The sequence below is a fragment of the Salmo trutta genome, chromosome 1 (assembly GCF_901001165.1).
Source record: "Salmo trutta chromosome 1, fSalTru1.1, whole genome shotgun sequence".
In the NCBI taxonomy this organism is placed as follows: domain Eukaryota; kingdom Metazoa; phylum Chordata; class Actinopteri; order Salmoniformes; family Salmonidae; genus Salmo; species Salmo trutta.
In genome coordinates this window covers 31467134-31490866 of record NC_042957.1, presented here as the reverse complement: position 1 = coordinate 31490866, position 23733 = coordinate 31467134, and the positions used below count along the sequence as shown (strand labels likewise).

The 23733-nt window shown below is 50.2% G+C and overlaps 1 protein-coding gene across 1 annotated transcript in view; it reads left to right on the top strand.

Moving 5' to 3' along the window:
- LOC115194109 (DNA polymerase zeta catalytic subunit) overlaps positions 1–23491 on the top strand; it is a 50150-nt gene extending 26659 nt beyond the window's left edge. The window contains exons 5-32 of the mRNA XM_029753494.1: positions 1370–1505; positions 1743–1837; positions 2909–3013; positions 5112–5196; positions 6901–7046; positions 7565–7693; positions 7924–8158; positions 8413–8555; positions 8688–12552; positions 12753–13636; positions 14003–14091; positions 14371–14496; positions 14614–14806; positions 14966–15077; positions 15374–15489; positions 15700–15818; positions 15965–16083; positions 16279–16420; positions 16861–17105; positions 17213–17321; positions 17438–17644; positions 17781–17890; positions 17984–18098; positions 18227–18364; positions 18563–18753; positions 19404–19650; positions 20652–20867; positions 22300–23491. Coding sequence (XP_029609354.1) covers positions 1370–1505; positions 1743–1837; positions 2909–3013; positions 5112–5196; positions 6901–7046; positions 7565–7693; positions 7924–8158; positions 8413–8555; positions 8688–12552; positions 12753–13636; positions 14003–14091; positions 14371–14496; positions 14614–14806; positions 14966–15077; positions 15374–15489; positions 15700–15818; positions 15965–16083; positions 16279–16420; positions 16861–17105; positions 17213–17321; positions 17438–17644; positions 17781–17890; positions 17984–18098; positions 18227–18364; positions 18563–18753; positions 19404–19650; positions 20652–20867; positions 22300–22446 — 8564 coding nt within the window. The 3' untranslated portion in view covers positions 22447–23491. The remainder of the gene's footprint in view (positions 1–1369; positions 1506–1742; positions 1838–2908; positions 3014–5111; positions 5197–6900; positions 7047–7564; positions 7694–7923; positions 8159–8412; positions 8556–8687; positions 12553–12752; positions 13637–14002; positions 14092–14370; positions 14497–14613; positions 14807–14965; positions 15078–15373; positions 15490–15699; positions 15819–15964; positions 16084–16278; positions 16421–16860; positions 17106–17212; positions 17322–17437; positions 17645–17780; positions 17891–17983; positions 18099–18226; positions 18365–18562; positions 18754–19403; positions 19651–20651; positions 20868–22299) is intronic.
- The last annotated feature ends 242 nt before the right edge of the window (positions 23492–23733 follow it).

Genomic DNA, 23733 nt, shown 5'->3' with positions numbered 1-23733 from the left:
CTTCAAAGATGACACCTCACCAACACACAGTAAAGTTTAGAGCGGAAGACAAGAGCGCGGGAGAAGACTGGAAGTAATGGGGTCCGTGGCAGACTAGAGGAATAACTAGCATTCTGGAACACTGCAAGCCTGTTGAGCATACCTAACAAGAAGTGAAGGTACACAGAAGATCCAGAATAGAACGCTAGACCGACGTCGTCCCCGTCCGTCCGTCCCCCGTCCGTCCGTCCCCATCTGTCCGTCCCCGTCCGTCTGTACCCCGATCCAGGAGCCTGAAGCACATTCTTGGTACTGCTGCTGCATACTTGTTTTTTTCACCTGAGTTGGATAAACACCCAGCCATCAATCTAGAGAAATGAACAGCAAGGGCTTGAATATGGATGTGTTTACTTATGACCTGTTGAACTAGGGTTGTTGATTGAACTTGCACTGTACACAGCTGTTAAGTATTAATATTACGTCCCACATCGCCTCTGCCAACCAAAACAAAACCACAGGCAGCTAGCCGAGCTGGGACAATCGATATCTCTCCAGTGAGGCTGGAGAGTGTTGAGGGCCGTGGCAGTCAGATTTCCTCCCGTCATCCCAGGACGTGAACCTGTGACTCGCTAGGCGCCTCGCAGTAGCGGGGCGAGAGTGGTAGAACAGGGGGGAGGTGTTTCACAGTGGGATTGGAGGAGCAGGAAGGTTTCCCTCGGATCTAAGGGTTGAATTTAGCCTTGGCTTCGCACTCGTCTACGCCTGATGGTTGGGAATAAAGCGGTAGATTGGCCATTTTCTGTTTGATCTCGACTGAGGCTTACCAAGTGCTAATCCCGGGCCGTGCTGAGCCGAGATGGGACAGGTATCTCCGCTCTGCAGTTGTCTTCATGCCTGAGCGAGTCTCCTGGGCCAGGGAAGGCAGAAACCAGCATGACACCACCATGCATGGAAGGGTTAATGAATAGGCCAGGACCCCTCCCCCTCCCCCCCCCCCCCGCTTCAGATGAACAGGTTCTTAACAATGTTCACGCAACACTCTCCCAGACAAAGAGAGGGCCACTTCCTGGATTCTGATGCAATCAATGGAAAATGGGTTGCAAAGAACCAAAAAGTACAAAGGGACTAAAACTCTGTGATAATGTACACCTGCTTATATTCTTCTTTGTACAACACCTAGTTGAAAGGGAGTTTGTAATCTGGGATCAAGTGAAGACGATGACAAAAGACCTGGGATTTTAGAAAGCTGTGTAGATCCAAGTAAATTGGAAAATACTGAGCTGGTATGCTTTTCTTTTTGCATTTTGCTGTGTGTTGAAGACACAATATCTGCGGACTGGTTTACGACGCACGATTCACGTTTTTGTGTGTCTGTGTGTCTCTTAAACAGAGGGATTTCCCCCAGATCGCCAGGGCTGCAGCAGCAGGCCAGGCACCAGCCCCTTGAAGAGCCCCTGTACCTCCAAACTGAGTGACAGTACGCTGGGAGGCATGTTTGTCCGCTGGGAGGATGATGCCATAGCCTGGTGAGCCACGCCAGCACAGACCGGCTCCAATTACATGTTGTGGGCCAATGCAGCGTTGTGTTTGTAGGTCTTGTCTGTACACTTCTTTCCGTGTAGGATTTGGTGTGTAATGTGTATATCCATGTTGTGTGCTCACCTCTTGCTCTCGCTCGCCCAATCTGCATTATCTCCTTCTTTCTTTCTCCATTTCGCTCTACCCCCCCCTCCCCTCTCTCTCTCTCTCTCTCTCTGATGCAGTTCCCTGGTCTTGGAGGATGTGGAGAAACAGAGCACATGTGAGCTGGAAGTGGATGCTGTGGCTGTAGACATCCTCAACCGTCTGGAGATAGAGAGTAAGGACGGCGAGAAACTGGGAAACAACATCTTTTAGTTTTTTATATATATATATATATATATAAAACCGCCAGTCAGACGTACCGACAGACGCATGAGGAGAGACTGAGGGAACGGGTTGGTGAATGACTCCACTGCTCTGACTATGCGACACGGTCGAGGAATGAAGGCTTTTCCTCGTCGAACCTCGGCTGCGTCTCAAATGGCAACCTATTCCCTATGTAGTGCACTACTTTTTGACCGGAGCCCTATATAGGGTTCCATTTGGGACCCCTGCCGATGTAACCCAGATGAGCGATGGAGGCCTTCTCCAGATCAAACAGTCTGTCTCTCACCCCACTGCCAGTCTCTCCAGCACACCAGAGCGTTAGATCAGTGACCACCCGGGCCAAAACAAACACTGTCCACTCACCCTGTCTCTCTGTAGTCTCGTCTGCCTCAGACCTTCTGTGAGGGAGGGGAGGGAGGGGGGGGGGAGCGAGAGAGAAACGGGGGTGTAGGATGGAAGACTGGAAGAGCAGATTGAACTGGGAACATAAAGCAAAAAGAGAACATTCCGTTAAAAACATGCGTGAATACGCGTCTTGCATTGGAATGTTTTCCCTGACCTTATAGTATCTCAATCCAGTATGAACTATTTCTACAGCCTTCCTGCTATTCGTGATACATGTTAGGAACAGAATGACACAGCAGAAACAAAGTGCTTGGTTGTGTTTTAGATTAGCTGTGCTCAGAATATGGAGTGTGGGACACACACACACACACACCATTATCTGGCAGAAAGGGGGTCACGCCAGGGCAGTCCACATATGTGCCTTCAGCAAGTAGATTTTCCATCTGCCCAAAAAACAGACATACAAACTCGCTGTTGAAAAGGAAATGGTTTGAGGAATGATTCTGATTTCGAGCTCTTGTCCAGTTTTGAGTGGTTAGTGGTGATCTGAGCTCTTTAACTTTGCGTGCGTCAATGTACTCTTTGAAACAAAGGCCCTCATTCAACCAACTGTAGATGGGAAATGCAGAGGTCCTCATTCAACCGACTGATCTATGCCGACACTGTGTGTGTGCAGATCAGATTGGCAGCAACCCTGGCCTGCAGGCCATCTGGGAGGATGAGAAGCAGAGACGACGAGAGAAGAACCAGTCATCTCAGATGGAGACCCCACAGTCACAGGGTGAGTGAACCAGTCATCTCAGAGACCCCACGGTCACAGGGTGAGTGAACCAGTCATCTCAGAGACCCCACGGTCACAGGGTGAGTGAACCAGTCATCTCAGAGACCCCACGGTCACAGGGTGAGTGAACCAGTCATCTCAGAGACCCCACGGTCACAGGGTGAGTGAACCAGTCATCTCAGAGACCCCACGGTCACAGGGTGAGTGAACCAGTCATCTCAGAGACCCCACGGTCACAGGGTGAGTGAACCAGTCATCTCAGAGACCCCACGGTCACAGGGTGAGTGACTGACAGCTCTATACCTCCTCACAGCCGTTCCTCCGTTAGTCAACACCACAGTTAAACTTCCAGCAGGTCTACCTACATGTGTATCGGCTGAATATAAAGGTGACTGACAAAATAATGAAAACACAAACCTAGTGTCCTAATAGGGAGTTGGGCCACCACGAACCAGAACAGCTTTAATGCACCTTGGCGTAGATTCTACAAGTGTCTGTTGGAGGGATGCGACACAATTCTTACATGAGAAATTCCAGAATTTGGCATTTTCGTTGATGGTGGTGGAAAAACGCCGTCTCAGGCGCCGCTCCAGAATCTCTCATAAGTGTTAAATTGGGTTGAGATCTGGTGACTGCGACGGCCATGACATAAGATATACATCGTTTTCACGCTCGTCGAACCATTCAGCGACCAGGGTAGAAATGCTTCACCGTAGGTCGAAGGCGATCACTCAAAATGGCTGTGCATTTATTGGCGTTTGCCTTTCCCTCTCTAAGGGGTTGAGTTGACCTAAACCAGGGGTTTCCGACAGGTAGATCGCAGCCCGCTTATGAGTAGCTAGCCAATCAATTCTGTACGTACATGCATTTTTCCATCACACACTGTCATAAACATACAGCTCCCAGCTGATATCGAATCAAAAGCCACATTGACATTTTCCCACCCCTGGTTAGCCACTATTGGCTTAAAAAGCCAAATGTAACACAATATCTGCTAACTAATTTCCAGCAATATTGCCCGTCTGTCTGTGTGTTTGGACCGTGCTTTTGTCTATCACGCCCTATGTAGCCAGTTAGCGTTGCTAATGACAACGTCTTTTGGGTCGAGTAAACAGAGACTTTCCAAAACATTTTAACTGAGAAGGTTAACTGCAAAGTAGGCTTGCCTAGCGTGACTGTTTGTTTCATATGGGTGGCCGTTGTTTTGCAAACTCTGCCGTGACATGTTCTGCAGCAGTCGTCCGAACAGCAGAAACATCATTAGATCAACAAATTCTTCTCTTGCTAGATGGCAGTTAAAGGGGAATTCCAGTTTTTTCAGGCCTACATTTCTTTCTTCTGATGTGATTTAAGCATTGACTCAGGACATCAATTTTTGGTGTTTCTCTGTGAATATTTGTAATATTGAGTAGGAAACATAAAAAATAAAAAAAAAACGGAGAAAACCGAATATAATTTTATGGGGCCTGTCATGCCAAATAATGTTTACTAACCATTATTTTACCAGGCATATTGACAGAAAACACATCTCTTGTACACTAAAGACCCGGGGAAGGGTTGCAGGGTAGAGAAGAGAAGAGAACGAAAAATGAGTCGCTCGGGTTATGTTTTTTCAAAGTAGCTCTAATGCTAGAAAAGGTTGGCGACCCCTGACCTTAACCATGCCAGGAAAATGCACCCCACACCATAGCAGAGCCGCCAGAACCCTCATCTACTCAACAGTTTTTTTTATTATTTTCGCTGTTACCTGTAAGTCGATGCCAGTGGAGGCTGCTGTGGGGAGGACGGCTCATAATAATGGCTGGAATGGAGCGAACGGAATGGCATCCAACGCGTGGAAACCATTCCACCTATTCCCCTCCAGCCATTACCACGAGCCCGTCCTCCCCAATAAAGGTGCCATCAATCGCCAGTGGTCTATTCCCCATATTATGTGCCCGTCTGCTTGTTGGAACATGCATCGACCAGGTAATAAATAACCTAGGCTTGTCTCTGTCACGACTCATGCCTTTCTGAGTCTGACTGCTGTCCCATGTGCATCACACATACATCAAAGTGTAATAATTGAACCTCTGCCTGCGTTTTGGTGCTCCTCCAGATCGTGGGTTTGTCGCCTCGACGGACAGCGAGAGAGCCTTCATGCAGAGATTCAAGGAGATCCTGAAGGAAAATGAGTTTGATGTGTAAGTAACAACTTTCACCCTCAAGCTTGCTGTCTTTAAGCGGGGGAATGGCTCGCCACAAGAGTTTCCCATAGTCTTTAAGGGTAACTTGACTAGTCATCGTCGGACAAACAGTTGCTCAACATTGCGTAAGTGGATAGCTGTGCTTTGTTTGGTTTGGGAAGTTGAGAGAGGGGGCGGCAGGGGTGGTCTTTGAGAGTAAACATCTGCTGCTTTCAAGACAAGATGTCTACCGCCGGAGAACACATAAGTTGCGTTTAGAGAGAATCTACATCTGGTCTGTCTTTCATTCTTTATGTTAAAACGGCTACTTATTTTCCCCATGCCTTTTTGGTTAGTGTATTGCTGTCTTTGTCTATATGAGATGGTGACTGCATGCCTCTTCCTGGTTCATCTCAACACTGTCAGTGGCTGGGCCAGAGAGGATGGAGGGAGGGAGGGAGGGGGTTGGTCCAGGGTTGATGGGGGTCATTGCTGTCTAATATCCCAGGGCTCTCCCTGTTCCCCCTCCTTGCCGAGCAGAAAGAATTTCCTGTTATAAATAAAAGTACAGTTGGCCCGGTGTGCGCTGTTACATCAGGTCCAGATGGCTCCTACTCACAAAGCTAAGTTGATACCAATGGGTAGAAAGTGGGAGGAAAGTGAAACGGCTCTATCAAAGGCCAGGCCGGTATGGGAGCAGTTTGGGCCCTGGCACAGGGACCCGTTTCCTCTCACGTGACGGCGCTGTGGCTTGGCAGCACTGTGACACACACACACATTCCCAGATCACAACTCTCACTGGTTGTCTGGCGTGCTCTCGCATGTACACGCATTGTCTTTGATTTGAGTCCGTCTGTCTATTGTACATCTAAAGGTGTCCACTACACTCTTATGCACTTTTTTAAAGCTGTTATTTAGTTGCTCGCTTTCTCTCTCTCTCTGATTGTTACCACAGACAGACAGGCAGGCTGTACTGTAGTAAGTACAGACGAGCGGTTTTTGCGGATGGGAGGAGGCGGAGTTGGGAGCTGAAATGTTTTAATCGCTGCAGGAATCTCCTGGCACCTGCTGGGCTCCCTCGTTTAGCCACCAAAGTCATTAGGAACGAGACTAATTAACACCAGATCGAGACAGTCGTGAGCACAGAGGCCTGTCTCTGGAGCCCCTCTGCACTCCTTCATCTGCCCTACAATAATGGAAATGAGACATATAGAATATTCAAATTCTTTTTTTTGGGGGGGGGGGGACTAGTACCTGCATTGCTTGTTCTACCTTTTGTGTACCACCTTGCATATTTTTCAATATTCCGTTGAGTTGATAAGTAGTGAGTTGCTAAGCAATGCAGGGGTGCAGCACGGGACAAAGCGGATGGCAGAGCCTGATAGGGAGAGGCATCTGGAGGAGAGCCCAAAGTACTGCTGGCCACCTGCCAGCTTTCCATTCATACCTCCTCCCACACACACACACAGTCTACACACACTCCCTCTTCTCTTTCTCTCGATCCCACACTCTTCTCTCTCACTCGTTCTCCCTCTCTGTCTCTCTCTCTCTCTCACACACACTGCAGCCATATCTCCTGATTAAGACAATAAGGATTGCTAATAAAACATGACTGCTGCGGCGCTTGGTCCCAGGGACCTCGTCCATGACTCAAGTAATAACCTTAGCAACAGTCTCCTTTTTGAACGGTCGCATCCCTCTTTTTTTTTTTTTTTTAAATAGGACTCAGTCTGGGTCTGTGGATGACGCGGCAGAGGAGCAGGATCCATCCCCAGCTGATCTGTCTCTACACCCTGACGTCCTGACCCCAGAGCTGCTGCGGTGTACACCAGCCAACCTGGTAGAGGCGCATAGAGACTCCCAGACAGGTGAGCAAGGCGTCTCCGTCTGCCCACTGGCCCTCTGCTAGACTAGACAGTAAAAGGGATGTGACGTCAACTTTCCTCCCAATTCTCCCGACCGACTGGCCCTCTGCTAGACTGTCTGTCTGAATGCCAGAGAAGGTGGATTGACATTCGTCCAAATGATATCCTATCACTCCTACTGTGACTGAATTTCAAGTGTGACACAGTGTTGATCTACATTAGCCTAATCTGCTCGCTCAGTCTGCCAAGTCTCCCGTAGGACCAGTGGAAATGCTAGGGAAGCAAGGCGACTGGCACACACGGAGACAGAATGGAGTACGGCGGGGCCTCATGCTGAACCATTCACTGTGGCTGTGTCCCAAATTGCACCCTGTTCCCTGTATAGTGTACGCCTTTTGACCAGGGCCCATAGGGCTCTGGTCAAAAGTAGTGCCCTGTGCAGGGAATAGGGTGCCATTTGGGACACGTGCACTCTGTTTGTCAGTAATGATAACCTTCTCTCCCTCTCTCCCGCCACTCAGACACTAAAAGGAGCCGTGGTAAAGACCAGGAGGAGGCCATTGTGGATGAGGAGGCCATTCTGAGTCTGTTGGAGAGCAGTCAGACCTTTCTCCCCCTCTCCCAGAAATCCAACCACTCACCCATACTAGGTAGGCAAACATACTGCACTGTGTTCATCGGATCTACGGAGAACAGCTTATCCTACTGCTCTTATCAGTTTCATTTTTTTTTTTTAAATCTGCTTTTAATCAACGGATTGTTTATATAGCATCGCCAATGGCAGTTTTTAAACTCTGGGCCCTAGTTATAACTCCAGGCCATAAGCAGAGCATCCAAGTCTGGAGATGAGCGACCTCCAAGGTATTTCTGTGTGTTGCAGACAGCAGCCAGGACCATGCCATGGTGGACCTGCTGGCAGGCCTGGAGGATGATGGGTATCGGGCGGCCCCTATGAGGCAGAACTCCCAGCATTCCCTGCCCGGGGGAGGGAGCGCTCACTACAACAGTGATGAGGAGGAGGAGGGGCCAGAGCTAGAGAGGGAGGAGGCAGAACTCAGTCTGCTGATGTCACAGAGATGGGACAGCGACCTTCCAGAACAGTCTACTAGACGGAGGTGACTGATTTCTTATTTTCTTTCTTTACCTTGTACTTCTTTTCCTTGCTCAATATTAACTTATTAATTATGAGTTTAATATTAACTCAATAAAAACACCTAATTACATAATTTTCATGTGTTTCTACTGAATTCACAATGGTAAATGGTAAACACTTTTGGCAGTCAGATGAAGGTCACCTGCGGGGGGCCGTGACTAAATAGTTTAAGCGATGCCTCATTGTTAAATCAATGTGTCTTATCTCCCTCCGTAGACCTGGTGTGAAGGAGGCAGAAGAGAGCTTCAGTGACGAGCCCCAGGACTCGTCAGATGAGGAGATGGAATGGAGTGGGAACAACTCTCTTTTTGCCAACCTGTCCATTCCTCAGCTGGACGGTGCTGCGGATGAGAACAGTGGTGAGTTATAAGAACGTAATATAGATGATAAACTGCAGCTAACACATCGACACATTTCATTGACTCCTGCCTTATACATTCCTGTCACGGTATCGAGATGTTGTCTCCTCTCCTGTTATATCTCCTCTTTAGATTCATCGGTAACGGACAAAGGCTCCAGGACCCACTCGTCCCTCACCGTCACCGATAAGATCCTGGGGAAGAGGAACCCCTTTCCTGGGGAGACAGTCCACCTGGAGCCCCCGTCTTCAGCCAAGATCCTCCTAGACCGCAAACACCCGGAGCACCGGCAAGCCCTCTCACAGGACACAGAGGAACCAGCTGATAAGCACTTCCTCTCCCTCAGCCAAGACAGTCATGAGTGTTCCACAGGGTTCAAGGTGAATAAAGAGATACCTTACATCCAGCCGGTCAAACACCCCATTCCCTGCAACATCGCCAACCAGGCCGAGGTCTCTCAGATCTGTGTGGACAAAATAGATGTCGTTCGGCCTCTGTACACCTACGAGAAGAAGACGATGGCTCTGGATGAGTCGGATCTGGACGTCTTTCCGTTCGGCAACGGGAAAATCACCCAGAGCAGGAAGAAGTACAGCAGCATCAAGAATGTGGAGAAGAATCGCCTGTCCATCCTGCAGAACCACAGGAGCTTCTCCCTGTGTTACTCTGAGCTGAGGAACTGCCCCAGCAAGACAGATCTAGAGCTGGGTCAGAAAGACTGTAAAAGCCCCATACCGAGGAACAGTATAAACCCAGCCCCCTGCCCCATAGAAGAGGACGAGCTCATTGCCTCGCGGGAGGGTGAGATGGGCCAAGGCAGCGAGGAGGGGGACATGGGCGAGCTGAAGATCCGGTACGAGGACTATCAGGAGAACAAGACTGAGAGGACCATAGTAGCCCAGCAGGAGGCACACTACAAGTTCTTCCCCAGTGTCATTCTCTCCAACTGCCTTACCAGGCCCGCCAAGAAGGTGGTGGGCAACAAGTTGACCGATGGCTGCGCTAAGCTAGAGCAGGCAGAGCCACGCAGGTCCAGGCTAAAGCTGGGCAAGAGGAGGTCGGCTGCAGCAGCCCAGAAAGCTAAAGCGAACGCTGGGGAAAGCCTAGCCTCTGACAGCCAAGTGGGCATGGCCTTAACGTCCATCATGCCTGCCTGTCCTAAGAGCACGGACACAGTGGCAAAGTCAGTCATGGAGGAGACTGGACCCACAGCACCACTCCCAGAATCGCCTGCTCCTGCCCATTCCCCTGTCCTGGCCCCTTCCCCTCTTCCAGCCCCTGTCGTGTCCCCTACACCGTCCCCAGTCCCCACCAGTCCCACTGAGGCGTCTGTGGAGGGCAGGTTGGCCCCACTGCCTGAGCTTCCTGCTAAAGTGACCAGCACCAAAGCCTCCGGTCTGCCTGGCAGCAAGTACACCCTGAGGGCCAAGCGCAAGATGAGCTACGACAGCAGCGAGGACGGGGAACACTCGGGCGCCTCTCGTGTGAAGCACCCTCTGGCCCTCCGAGACAACTACGTCCGCTTCAAAGACAACTATATCCTCAGCACGCAGGAACTCAAGTACCAGAAACGACGGAAGATGTCCAGAAAGGAGCCACGGGAGCCACCCATCATCATCAAGTACATCATCATCAACAGGTTCAAGGGTCGGAAGAACATGTTGGTGAAGATGGCCAAGGTGAGTGCTGAGGAGCAGCGGGTGGTGCTCACACCAGACAAACTGGAGACGTACACTAAAATGGCCCCTCTCAAGACCTTCTGGCCTAAGGTTCTAGAGTCTTGTGCAGTCAAGTTTCCTCTCAGTGAGCCCAAGGCTAATAAGAAACAGCCCAAACGAAAGGTTAAGGTCAACACCACCACCACTAAGAAAACGGTCAGTGGCCCACCCAAACCTCGAGTCAGAGTCAGGCAGGGGGGTGAGAGGCCTAGAAGGACTAAAGGCCTTAGGAAAGCCTCGACTCTACCCTCTCTGCCATGCCCGCGGCCATGTTACTGTGAACTGGCCGATGACCACGCCACTGAGTACTCTGATGTGATGGTGGAGTTGGGTTATCTGTCTGAGAGATCCCCTAGCCCCACTGATTCAACCCCACCCCGGTGTTGGTCCCCCAGTGACCCCCTTATGGAAGCCATGTCCTCTGATGGGTTGATGAACCCATTAAATGATCCCTGTCTCAGTTCTGTGTGTCAGGAAACCCCCCCAGAGTCCTTAGGCCGAGGTGTGCGGAACCGAAGCCGGACTGCTAAACCTAGCAGCCCAAGAAGACGGACTAAGTCTGCTAATAAGCTTTCGGCGGAAGTCAAAAAGGAGAGTGCCACGAGAAGGAAAAGTACTACTGGGACTCCACGGAGGAGAAAGAAAGATCTAGAAACAGTTGATGGGACTAGTGTGGGTGGTGACTCTACTAACACCACCACAAGAACGCGAAGGCCTCGTAGGAAGAAGCAGGCTGAAGAGGCTGAACAGCTCCCTGTAAAAAGCAGAGACTGTGACAGTTCCCAGCTCCTCTTCCCAGAGGATGAGTTGCCTCCTACTGAATCCTCTTCAAAGGCTGTACCACCCTTTCAGCAGTCAGCTAACAAAACCAGCCAGATCATTGACGGCTCCCATGGGGTCACTGGCTCTAAATCCCTGTCCCAGTTCATTGAACCAAAGTCCGAGGACTATGAGACCTCCATCATGGAGGTGAACCAAAGCTTTGCTCTCAAACTCTTCCAAACGCATCCAGGCCAACTGCAGGGTTGTGCTGTGAAGGCAGAAACTACGGTTGATGAGTGCACAGCTCCTCAGGTGAAGTCCCCCATGGTGGGGAAGAGTAAGGGCGCCCCCAAAGCAGGGTCCCCCCACTCAGGCCTTAGGAACGGGGAGGCCCTACCTGAGGATACCTCTGGCCTGGCTGTTCTGAAGAAGCTCCTGCAGAAGAGGCAGCAGAGAGGTGGTCAGTGCCTCCCAACCCAGACAGTGGGCACAGAGATCTCCTCCTCCACTACAACACAGCCCCCTGGCCCCACACCAGACCCTGCTGCAGCCAAGCCACCAAGAGCCAGGAAAACTCCCTCAGCCACCCCACGGAAACCCCGGGTCTCAAGAACTACAACTCCCAAGGAGAAGAAGCCCAGAAGCAGGAAAGGTAAGGCGAACTCTCAGCCGGAGTTACCGGTGAAGCAGGAGCCACCTATGTCAGACGACAGCCCAGTGTTCCTGTCAGACCCAGGCCTGGACAGCTGCTACTCCATAGAGGACAGCCTCTCCCCAGAGCTCCCACACAACTACAACTTCGACATCAACGCTATCGGCATTGGCAGCCAGACAGAGTTCTCCAGCCTGTACATGGGCAGCCAGTTTGTTCTGACCGACAAGAATCTGCCTCAGAAGTTCCTGAGTGACATCACCCAGGAGGCCGACCCTGCGCTGGCGCTGAGCATTGAGAAGAGGCCTGATAGGCTGTCTGGGTCTGGGGAGGCGCTCCAACGAAGCTTGTCTGGACCTCTGAGTCCTGACCTCTTTGACAAGCCAGAAAATGGTGAATCTGTCTCCAACCATTTATCTTCTCTGGATTCCGAGAGGTTACTGAGGAGCAGAGAGTGGGGAACGTCCCTGGGCAAACTCCACGGCCTCAGCCACTTCCAGGGCTTTCACTGTGAGAGGAAAGAGCTGCTGTTCTCTGCCTTCGACCCCGTCTTACCGCTGCCTTTGAGCTCTGCGTCTTTCGCAGACAACGAAGGATCACCGACCGGGGACTTACTGGAGGGGAATGATGCTTTGACGTCGACCACGGCCAGTAGTTCTCCGCGCTCGGTTAACTCTATATCCCAGGTGAAGACCAGTAGCCAGCTCCTCAGGGGGACAGGGGGGGGAGCCCACATCCTCAAGCCCCTCATGTCCCCTCCCAACCGGGAAGAGATCCTCACCACCCTCCTGGACCTGGAGATGTCTGAGGCCACCTTTCAGGAACCCTTCTGCAGCAACCCCTCAGATGCCCCAGGGAAACCCAGGTAAGACCACTAAGCTCTAATCGCGGGATTATTTGATTTACTTTTTTAAAAGCACTGTATAACAACTACTGATGTGAAAAATACTTAATACATTTGATTGATTGAGTCGAGGGTTAAATGTTACACACAATATCTGTCTGTGACTAAGGCTGTGGCGAGGCATGATGTCGTACATCGTTCACTCATTTTATCTTCTCCAGGGAGGTCGGTGGGCGTAAGTTGACGGTGGAGACCAGGTTGGCCAAGGAACTGGCTGAGTTCAACGGGGACCTATCCCTGGAGGGGCTACACTTCTGGAAGACGGCCTTCTCCGCCATGACACGGCCCGGCTCCTCTCACACCCTGGGAGCAGAAGCCACCGGAGACCAGGCCCAGCTCAGCCCCTCTTCAGCCGGGGACCAGAAGGTCATTCTGCTGCCCTGTAGGAGCGCCCCCAGCCGCGAGCGCGTCCAGCTATGGTTGGAGGCCAGGAAACAGTACGAGCATCTGAAGAGGGGCAGGAGAGACATGGGAGCACTGGAGAGGGGACGGTTAGAACAGATAAGAGAAGAGCAGCAAACGGACAGGACTGAACAGCCCACTCTGTTCCATTGTGCAGCATTGAAGGAAGAGGAGGGGTTTGTGAAGCCCTCCGATATCAGGACTCAGAGGGACAATCTCTCTCTACATATATCACCTGTTGAGGGGGTGGAAACTCAGGACAGCCCCAGAGGAGTGAAGCCTGTATCAGACATTAACACCAGAGACCCCGAGGAGGAGTACTACGGTAAATCCATCTCTCCAGACTCACCAGACCTGCCGCCCTGGCAGCAGCCCACGCAGCCCAGCCCCTCAAGACTAGATGGAGTAGAGGGTGAGAGGAGAGGGTCAGATCTAGGGTCACCCTTGTCCCCCAGGCTCTGCACCTCCCCAGAGAGGAGCGAGGAGAAGCACTTCCTCAGTCCCTCTCCCTTGCCTTCCACGAAGAGCCGGGGGGACAGGGAGAGGACCAGCCCCCACCTTCAGCTCCACAGCACCCCAGTCCTCAGGAGACGCAGATGCAGAGGCGAGTCTGAACCTGTGTGCAGCACCCCTTTGACTGAAGGTAAGCCCCATCATTCTCCGGCCGCAGGCCGTCGGCACCTATCACTCTTCATCCTGCCTCGGCCGCTAACACTAACGCCGACCGTGGGAAATGACATTAGCGATAGCATCCGCTATCCTTCCCGCCGTAAGCTTTTCTTTACTCCAACTTTCTTTCTTACCTCGGTGTGAAATTTTTATGGCTTCTATTAATGACTGCATAATTGACTAATCAAGCGTACCAGAATTGTTAATCTGTCACAGTCATTTATTGAATTAGCTTTTAATAGGAGGAAGCCGCCTGCATGCAGTTGTTTTGTCCTCTGGAATGTCATTATGTGTCGAACCACCTCCCTGAACTCATTTTGGGGTTTCTGTTCAATCCCAGACGCAGAGTCTCCATCTCAGAGACTGCAGCACAGGAGAGGGGAGCACACAGAAACCCTGAGGAGAGTGCTACTGACCACACAGATGAAGGTCAGGACAAACACGGAGAATTTAAGCTCCTATTCATTTTAGGCCATTCACTCCAAAAAAAACTATTTTTTATATGTTGGCCTCTATACCTTAAAGAGCTATGTATGGTTTCAGAATATTGATGAAGAGCATCAGACAAGTAAATAGCCCAAGACGCGTTACAGATTTTGCTTTGATCATTTGAATCAGTCGCGTTTACTTTATCTGCCCGGATACACCGTTCTCCCTTTTTAACGTTATGTGATCGGGCTTCCCCCCCCCCCCTTCCTCCGTCCCCAGAACCAGTTTGCTGCTTTGAACGTTACAAAGAAAGACAACTCTCAGATCGAGGGCCCCAGCATCAGCAACTCGTACGGCTTCAAAGTCAGCATGCAGAACCTCCAGGACGCTAAAGCCCTGCACGAGGTGACGCAAACACACACACACACACACACACACACACACACACACACACACACACACACACACACACACCGTAGTGGTACAGAAGGAATGTGACATGCTTTTCCTTTTCATCTGTAGGTGCAGCACCTGACGTTGATGAGCATGGAGCTTCACGCGCGGACCCGGCGGGACCTGGAACCCGACCCCGAGTTTGACCCCATATGTGCCTTATTCTACTGCTTCAGCTCTGACGCACCCCTTCTGGACTCAGACAAGACGCAGCTGACTGGGGCCATTGTGGTGGACAAGGATTGCCAGGACAGTGGCCAAGGTGATGGGCCACTCCCTCAGTCCCTCCCGCCATGCTGTGGATGGATGGACCACATTTGTCTGACCTGGCTTCAAATATTGTCATTGTGTAAACGGTCATTGTGCTTGGAGCTGAAAGAACAGCGTTTTGTGACGTGTGTGTGTGTGTGTGTCCTCCCAGGTGTCAGAGGAACAGCACCCCTGCTGGTCAGATCTGGGGTCTCAGGACTGCAGGTCACCTACGCTGTGGATGAGAAGCAGCTGTTCCAGGAAGTTGTCACTATCATGAGGAGGTACCGTATTGGCTCCTGTGGTTCTGACCTTGATCCTTACATTGCGAAAAAAAGGAGAACTGAAGCACACGGTGGCTTTGTTGGACACCTGATCGGTTGTTAAATATTTCGCTGGGTGTTCATGTTCCCAAGACTGACAGCGCATATGCAAATTCACTGCTTTTGATTTAAATGTGTTATACATATTCATATCTGTTTCCCTTTCTATGAAATCTTACCATTTCTGTTTTTGTTTTGGCCACTGTTAAACATGTGTACTGTGGCTGTTAACACGAGTCCCTGTTCTGTCGTGGCAGGTTTGACCCAGACATGCTGGTAGGCTATGAAGTCCAGATGCGTTCCTGGGGCTACATCCTCCAGCGGGCATCAGCACTCAACTTTGACCTGTGCCAGCAGCTCTCCAGGGTGCCAGGTAGGGTGGCACTGACCCTTGCCCTCTCTGCTGCCACAACACTGTATTGAAATAATATTGGCTCTCCGTACAGAAACGTCAAGGAGGTTTTTCACTGACGTTCTACCGCCAGCCATTCCGTCCGGGTCAAAGGAGCATGTGTTGCTAGATGTGTCCGGTCGTCTGGCTGCTCCTCCGTCGGGTGTGGTGACGTCTGTCTGTCGTCCTCAGGTGACGCCAAGGAGAACCGTTTCGCTGCGGAGAGGGACGAGTACGGCGCGGACACCATGACAGAGATACACATCATCGGCCGCATCGTCATCAACCTGTGGAGGATCATGAAGACTGAGGTATCTGCTGCCACTGCAGACCTCATCAATCGCTTAGAATCGACGCTGCCAACCTTTCCACCGTATAAATTAGCTTTGGTTATGAATCTTCTCTTGTTGGTTTCTGGGGTTATTTGTAGGAGTGTATTTCCTATTTTTTTTACCAGGTAACGTTGAACAACTACAGTTTTGAGAATGTGGCCTTCCACGTCCTACACCAGCGCTTCCCCCTGTACAGCCCCCGCACCCTGTCGGACTGGTTCGACCACAACACGGACCTGCACAGGTGGGCACCGCACCCACCCACCCACCTACCTGGCTGCTCTCAATTTTTCACCGCGCTCACATTATAACCATCGTCACTCTGTTTGGCGATTTACTCTTTTAATGGTTTTGCATACCAATTCAGTTGAAACTGAAACAAGACCATAAAATGGGTTGTTACATCTGCAGTATGACTCTGTTGTTGTGTGCCTGCCAGGTGGAAGATGGTGGACCATTATGTGAGCCGGTTGGGCGGCACCATGCAACTGCTCCAGCAGCACGACATCATCGGCAGGACCAGCGAGCTGGCCAGGGTGTTCGGGATCCAGTTCTACCACGTGCTCACCAGAGGATCCCAGGTCAGGAACCCACCGGATCTCAGAAATGTTGGCTTATTGGCTGTGGTGTGGATTGGCACGCTGCGTTGATGTAATGTTTTGCTCTGCAGGTGCTACGTTTTCTGGTGTTTCGCTCACAGTCTCATTTTGTGTCTTTATGTGGTTTGACCACTGCCTTTCAACCGGTAAGAGGAGTTAAGAAGGCACATCAGGACCGTTTTGAAGTCCAGGATGAGATTCTGTCTGGCTCACTTCTACCGCCTCCTGTGGTAAACTAGAAGGTTTTTAGGAATTGGTGATGGTCAGAACAAGTACTGCACACCACAAATTAAAGACGGGATGATCAAGGGGAAACAAGGACACGTTTTGTCGAGAATGCGCTAAACCGCATGGAGTTGTCAGTGATCAGTCTGAGAAAGTCCACTCTGCTCTCTCTCCTCATCGCTCTCCTCTCCCTGCAGTACCGGGTGGAGTCCATGATGCTGCGCGTGGCCAAGCCCATGAACTACATCCCCGTGACGCCCAGCATGCAGCAGAGAGCCCAGCAGAGGGCGCCGCAGTGCATCCCGCTGGTCATGGAGCCCGAGTCACGCTTCTACAGCAACTCTATGGTGGTGCTGGACTTCCAGTCGCTCTACCCCTCCATCGTCATCGCCTACAACTACTGCTACTCTACCTGCCTGGGCCACGTGGAGAGCATGGGAACGTAAGATGCATACATGCATACATGCATACATGCATACACACACCTTCTAGTTTTGGTAGAGTGAGATGTCAGTCAAGGTACAGAGACCGACCACTGTCATGTTTCAGGCCCGATGAGTTTAAGTTTGGCTGCACCTCCCTGCGGGTCCCCCCTGAGCTCCTCTACCAGCTCCGCAATGACATCACCATCTCTCCCAACGGCATCGCTTTTGTCAAGGTACAACTCTTCTGATACGTTCACTTTTTCCCCATGAAAGAGGTGGATTTTGCTGAAATAAATGAAACCGTTATGGAACTATTGAGTTTAACTGTGTCTGTCTGTTCCCTGCTCAGCCCACGGTGAGGAAGGGGGTCCTGCCCAGTATGTTGGATGAGATCCTGAACACGCGGTTCATGGTGAAGCGCTCCATGAAGACTTACAAGCAGGACAAGGCCTTGATGAGGCTCCTGGACGCCAGGCAGCTGGGACTCAAGCTCATCGCCAACGTCACCTTCGGCTACACCGCCGCTAACTACTCCGGACGCATGCCCAGCGTAGAGGTGAGGGGTCACGCTAACGTCTGGCACACTTACCCAAAACTCCATGACCATGATATATCTTTCTCTGGCCCCCGCTCTGTCAGTAACCTTAGCTCAGCCTTTTTCTCATGCATGTCTCCATCTATTGCCTCTACAGGTTGGAGATAGTATTGTCCACAAAGCCAGGGAAACCCTGGAGAGGGCCATCAAGCTGGTCAACGACACCAAGAAGTGGGGAGCCCACGTTGTCTATGGTGACACAGACAGGTAGGGACAAGCCCAGAGTGGGAAGCGTGAGATATTGGGCCCTGGTGTTTTCGGTGACTGTCTTTTCTTAACCTCTGCTTGTGTCTCTTCCAGCATGTTTGTCCTGCTAAAGGGTGCGACTAAAGAGCAGGCCTTCAAGATCGGCAACGAGATTGCCGAGGCGGTGACTGCTACCAACCCTAAACCTGTCAAGCTGAAGTTTGAGAAGGTACAGTCTGCTCAGTACAGTATGAAGTTGCTAGACTGGCTGTCTGTATTGAAGCCCACACAATGTGTGTGTGGTTTAATTCCTCTCTCTCTGTGTGTGTGTGTGTGTGTGTGTGTGTGTGATCCCAGGTGTACCTCCCGTGCGTGCTCCAGACAAAGAAGCGGTACGTGGGCTACATGTACGAGAGCCTGGACCAGAAGGACCCCGTGTTCGACGCCAAGGGGATCGAAACTGTGCGCCGAGACGGCTGCACTGCTGTTTCCAAGGTAACCGGCAAAATTTGACCGATTTTTCTGCCTTCTCTGTCTACAGCCTTCACAATCATGCCAGATTTCTACTAGCAGACCGTGCTCAGATTAATGCAAAGCGCACACATGGGAATCAGTCCTTGTCTGAACGTTCTATACTATCACAGTCGGCCTGGTCGACGTGTAGAAATAAACTGGCGTCTGGTGTCTCCCTAGATTTTGGAGCGTTCCATCAAGCTGCTGTTTGAGACGCGGGACATCAGCCAGGTGAAGCAGTTTGTGCAGCGTCAGTGTGTGAAGGTGCTGGAGGCCAAGGCCAGCATGCAGGACCTGACCTTCGCTAAGGAGTACAGGGGCAGCAGCTCCTACCGGCCGGGGGCCTGCGTCCCTGCTCTGGAGCTCACCAGGTACACCAACAACACGCCGCCTGAGGGGAGTGTAGTCCCACTGTGTGTTTATGACACGACGGTGTTGAATTGACAGTAGCATCTTTGAGAAATCTTGTGTGTGGACAATATGGCAGTGCCTAAATGTCATTGCATGTCTAACTAGTGTGTTTCTGTGGAGTGGCTTGTTGAAGTGTGTGTGTGTGAGACCTTCCTCCCCTCTCGTCGGGCTGTGTGCCCTTTGTGAAGCCACTTACTGATTCCCCACAATGTCCATTGTCTGCCTGCACTACAACGGGCCTAGCTCAGTGTACTGTACCTGAGACAGTTGCCTAGCAACCCAGCCCATAATGGGTGGCAAAACCTGATTTCAGAGACATGGTTAAAGGGGAAAAATATTCTGTGTGATTCAGGAAATGTATTACAATTTATTATAGTCAGTAGTACTACTGCAGTACAAAAACAAGGAGCAAATGCATCATATTTTATTCAGATATTTGTGTACTTTGGTTTAAAAAAAAAGCAACAATTGTGATAAATTAATGAAATGAAATCTGAGTACATTATGTATGTGTGGTCCTATACCACTGCACATATTTGGGGTGCTAGATTATAATGAAACAGCCATTCCAATGCTGTGTCCTGCCACCCCCATGTCCCCCCCCCCCCAGGCGTATGATGGCTTATGACCGGCGCCTGGAGCCACGGGTGGGCGAGCGGGTGCCCTACGTGATCGTGTACGGGACGCCCGGCGTGCCCCTCATCCAGCTGGTGCGGCGGCCCCTGGAGGTGCTGCAGGACCCGGGCCTGCGCCTCAACGCCACCTACTACATCACCAAGCAGATCCTGCCCCCGCTGCGGCGCATCTTCCAGCTCATCGGTGTGGATGTGCTCAGCTGGTACCAGGAGCTCCCCAGGGTGAGGCTATGAAAGGGGGGTGGGGGGGGGGGGGTCGTCGGACCCTTAAAATGTGGGCCCTCTGGTCTCCCAGCTCTTCGTTCGTTAGTTACTGGGATTCATCAAACTGATGGTAGATCCATGCAGCAGAGAATAGACGTTTGATGACACACACACAGAGACCACTGAAGCAGCAGTGGTGCTTTTGAATGCTTTGTCCGGACTGTCGTGCAGACAGAGAACAAAAGAAAAAAGGGCTACATGTCGGGAATCAAATGAGACAAATATCCAATCTCGTACCCAAGCCATTATTAGGCATGCCTTTTTGAAATGCCAATGATTCCATCTAGTGGCGAGTTGTGTAAAGGACATGCAGATTTCATACTGTTGTCTCGTTAGCCTGCTTCAGACTGAAGGGCAAGGAGGCTTGGCTCTTTTTAGACCCGTGTTTCTCAGCTCCAGTCCTGCAGTACCTCGTTTTTGTTGTAGCTCCGGACAAACTCACCTGATTCCACTTGTCAACTAATCATCAAGACCTGGGTGAGTTGAATCGGGTGCGTTTGTCCAAAAACCTGTACCGTTGGAGGTACTGCAGGACTGGAGTTGAGAAACGCTGGTCTGAAAGAGCCAAGTCCCCTTGCCCTTCAGTCTGAAGCAGGCTAACGACAAACATGTGCGGTCGGGGGTACTGGAGGACTGGAGTTGGGAAACACTGTTTTAGAGCACGTGTCAAAACACATTCCGTGGAGGGCCGAGTGCCTGCGGTTTTCGCTCCTCCCTAATTAGTGACCTTAATTCGTCAAAGAACTCCCCTCATCTTGTGTAGGTCTCAATTGAAAGGAAAAAAAACACAAACCTGCAGACACTAGGCCCTCCATGAAGTGAGTTTGACACCAGTTCTAGAGACAAAAATAGTCTGACCTGTCAACTATTTGAATTACAGTCTTGATAAAAACAAATACCTTATTTATCACCACAAATCTATCCTAGTCCATGGCTCTAAACATGTCCTCTGTCTTCAGGTCCAGAAGGCGTCATGCTCCATGGTGGCCAGAGGGGAGGAAGTGGGGAGGAAGGGGACTATCTCCCAGTATTTCACCACACTGCACTGTCCTGTGTGTGACGAGCTCACCCAGCTAGGGGTGTGTGCCAGCTGCCGGGCCGAGCCCCAACGCGTGGCCGTCACTCTCTACCAGGACATGCGGCTTTGGGAGAGCCAGCAGGACCAGCTGCTAAAGGTGAAAGGTCGGGGGGGAGGACATCATTGGCAAGCTACACCACACTATATAAACAAAAGTATGTGGACACCCCTGCTGACAGGTGTATAAAATCGAGCACACCGCCATGCAATCTCCATAGAGAAACATTAGCAGTAGAATGGCCTTACTGAAGAGCTCAGTGACTTTCAACGTGGCACCATCATAGGATGTCACCTTTTCAACAAGTCAGTTTGTCACATTTCTGCACTGCTAGAGCTGCCCCGGTCAACTGTACGTGCTGCTGTTATGTAGTGGAAACATTTGGGAGCAACAACAGCTCAGTGGTAGGCCACACAAGCTCACAGAATGGCACTGCAGACTGTTGTAGCGTGTAAAAATCATCTGTCCTTAGTTGCAACACTCACTACCGAGTTTCAATCTCCCTCTGGAAGCAACGTCAGCACAATAACTGTTCATCGAGAGCTTCATGAAATGGGTTTCCATGGCCAAGCGGCCGCACACAAGCCTAAGATCACCATGCGCAATGCCATGCGTCGGCTGTAGTGGTGTAAAGCTCGGCGCCATTGGACTCTGGAGCAGTGGAAACGCGTTCTCTGGAGTGATGAATCATGCTTCACCATCTGGCAGTCCGACGGACAAATCTGGGTTTGGCAAATACCAGGAGAACGCTACCTGCCAGAATGCATAGTGCCAACTGTAAAGTTTGGTGGAGGATGAATAATGGTCTGGGGCTGTTTTTCATGGTTTGGGCTAGGCCCCTTAGCTCCAGTGAAGGGAAATCTTAATGCTACAATGGCATTCTAGACGATTCTGTGCTTCCAACTTTGTGGAAACAGTTTGAGGAAGGCCCTTTTCCTGTTTCAGCATGACAATGCCCCCTTGCACAAAGCTAGGTCCATACAGAAATGGTTTGTCGATCGGTGTAGAAGAACTTGACTGGCCTGCACAGAGCCCTGACCTCAACCCCATCGAACACCTTTGAGATGAATTGGAAAGCCGACTGCGAGTCAAGCCTAATCGCCCAACATCAGTTCCCGACCTCACTAATGCTCTTGTGGCTGAAGGGAAGCAAGTCCCCACAGCAATGTTCCAACATCTAGTGGAAAGCCTTCCCAGAAGAGTGGAGGGGGGATGTTATAGCAGCAGGATGGGGTGTGTGTGAGATGTTCGACGAGCAAGTGTCCACATACTTTTGGTCATGTAGTGTACTACAAGCCGATGCTGAATAGTCTCCAAGCACTGTCTGCATTTGAGTTTAGAGAGTCAGAGTACAGCGAGATGGAAATCGAGCTAAGCTTAGAGTTGTATTTTTAGCCCTGTCATCATGTAATATTAGAGGGACAGTTCACTCCAACTGGTCGGTGAGGTTCTGTAGCTAGAGCAGAAGCTATAAAGATTCATCAGTGTTTAAACTCCATTAACCAACCAACCTGTTTTCCATTTGGTCCAGATCTGTCGGAACTGCAGCGGCAGTGCGGAGCGGCAGGTTCCGTGTGTGTCTCTGGACTGTCCTGTGCTCTACAAGCTGTCCCGGGTCAACAGACAGCTCACCAAGGCCCCCTACCTCCGACAGCTCCTGGAGCAGTTCGGATTCTGAACGGCCCCGTGGCCCACTGCCCCGTGGCCCACTGCCCCGCGCAGCACAGCTACTCTGGTGCTAAACCAACGCTGTCTCATCCAGCTGTTTCCCCTGTCTGTTCCTTTTTAAATGGTGCTTTGATTGAACCCCGTTGGGTTTTCATGTTGTCCCGTTGTTATTTGTTATACAAGTATTTCTGCTCTGGCTGGGTTTGGGCCTCCTGAAGGAGACGAGGGAGTGGTTTTCAAGGGCTCGTTCTCCCTCGCTCACTGTGTCTTCATTAGCTGCTATTGGTTGGTTGTGATTGAAGCTGATGTTTTTTTTTCTTCAGATGGATGGAGATGGTCTCTTCTGTATCATAAAGATGGCATTAACTCTGACCCGAAGAGGACTCTACCGTTTTATTTTGTAGGCGCCGTAGCAATTTGTAAATGCAAGACTTAAAGTCTGAACAGTATTTCTAAGGAGCTCCTTACGACGCAAAGGTTGACTGAAGAAAACTGTTTAACTACATTTCCCTTTTTTATATCAAATACAATCTTTGGTAAATAGTTCTTGTAAAGTGCCCATTTGAATTATCTGTGCATCAGCATTAAAAAATGAAAACAAATCAACTAGTTTTTATGTATTCTGTTTTGTGTGCCATTTGTTTCTTTTAGCCTCGATTTGTATTTGTCAGTTATGAAAAAGCATATTATCATTATACTCTGAGGCTCTAATGCCTATCAAAAGAGGATGGGGAGTATTCATTTCACTTTTTACTTCTGGGACTGTTGCAATAATGTATTTTGATAATTTATGGCAAGAGTATATATTATTTCCTTGTGCATATTTGTTTTGTACACATTTCTAATGCTTTCTCCATGTTAAAACAGCATATGCCATCTACCCATGTCAAGATGGATTATATTATTTCCCAAACAACTATACACAGGATCTGTGTATTTGTATAAATGTAAATGTACAAAAAAAAATATGAAGGAAGTGTTTCTTGCTTTGTTTTTAATGGACATTGCTGTGGGTGGAGGTTGAAGATTGATATAATAAAACTCAATGTATTAAATTCTCTAGTCTTTGTTTTAGTGTTTTTCATGGTTTTGATTTGTTTTAATAGAAAAATTCAAACGTGATAAACTTTAACAAAGATCACACATCTGAATGGAAAAACTACAGATTACTAGACAATCAATTCATCACAGCACAAGACTTAAATCAATTTTTTTTACAAAAAAGTGAGAGAGAACTTGTTCATGTGCTATCGGAAACTCGGAGTTAAAATTAACGTAACTTATTTGTGTAGTGGTT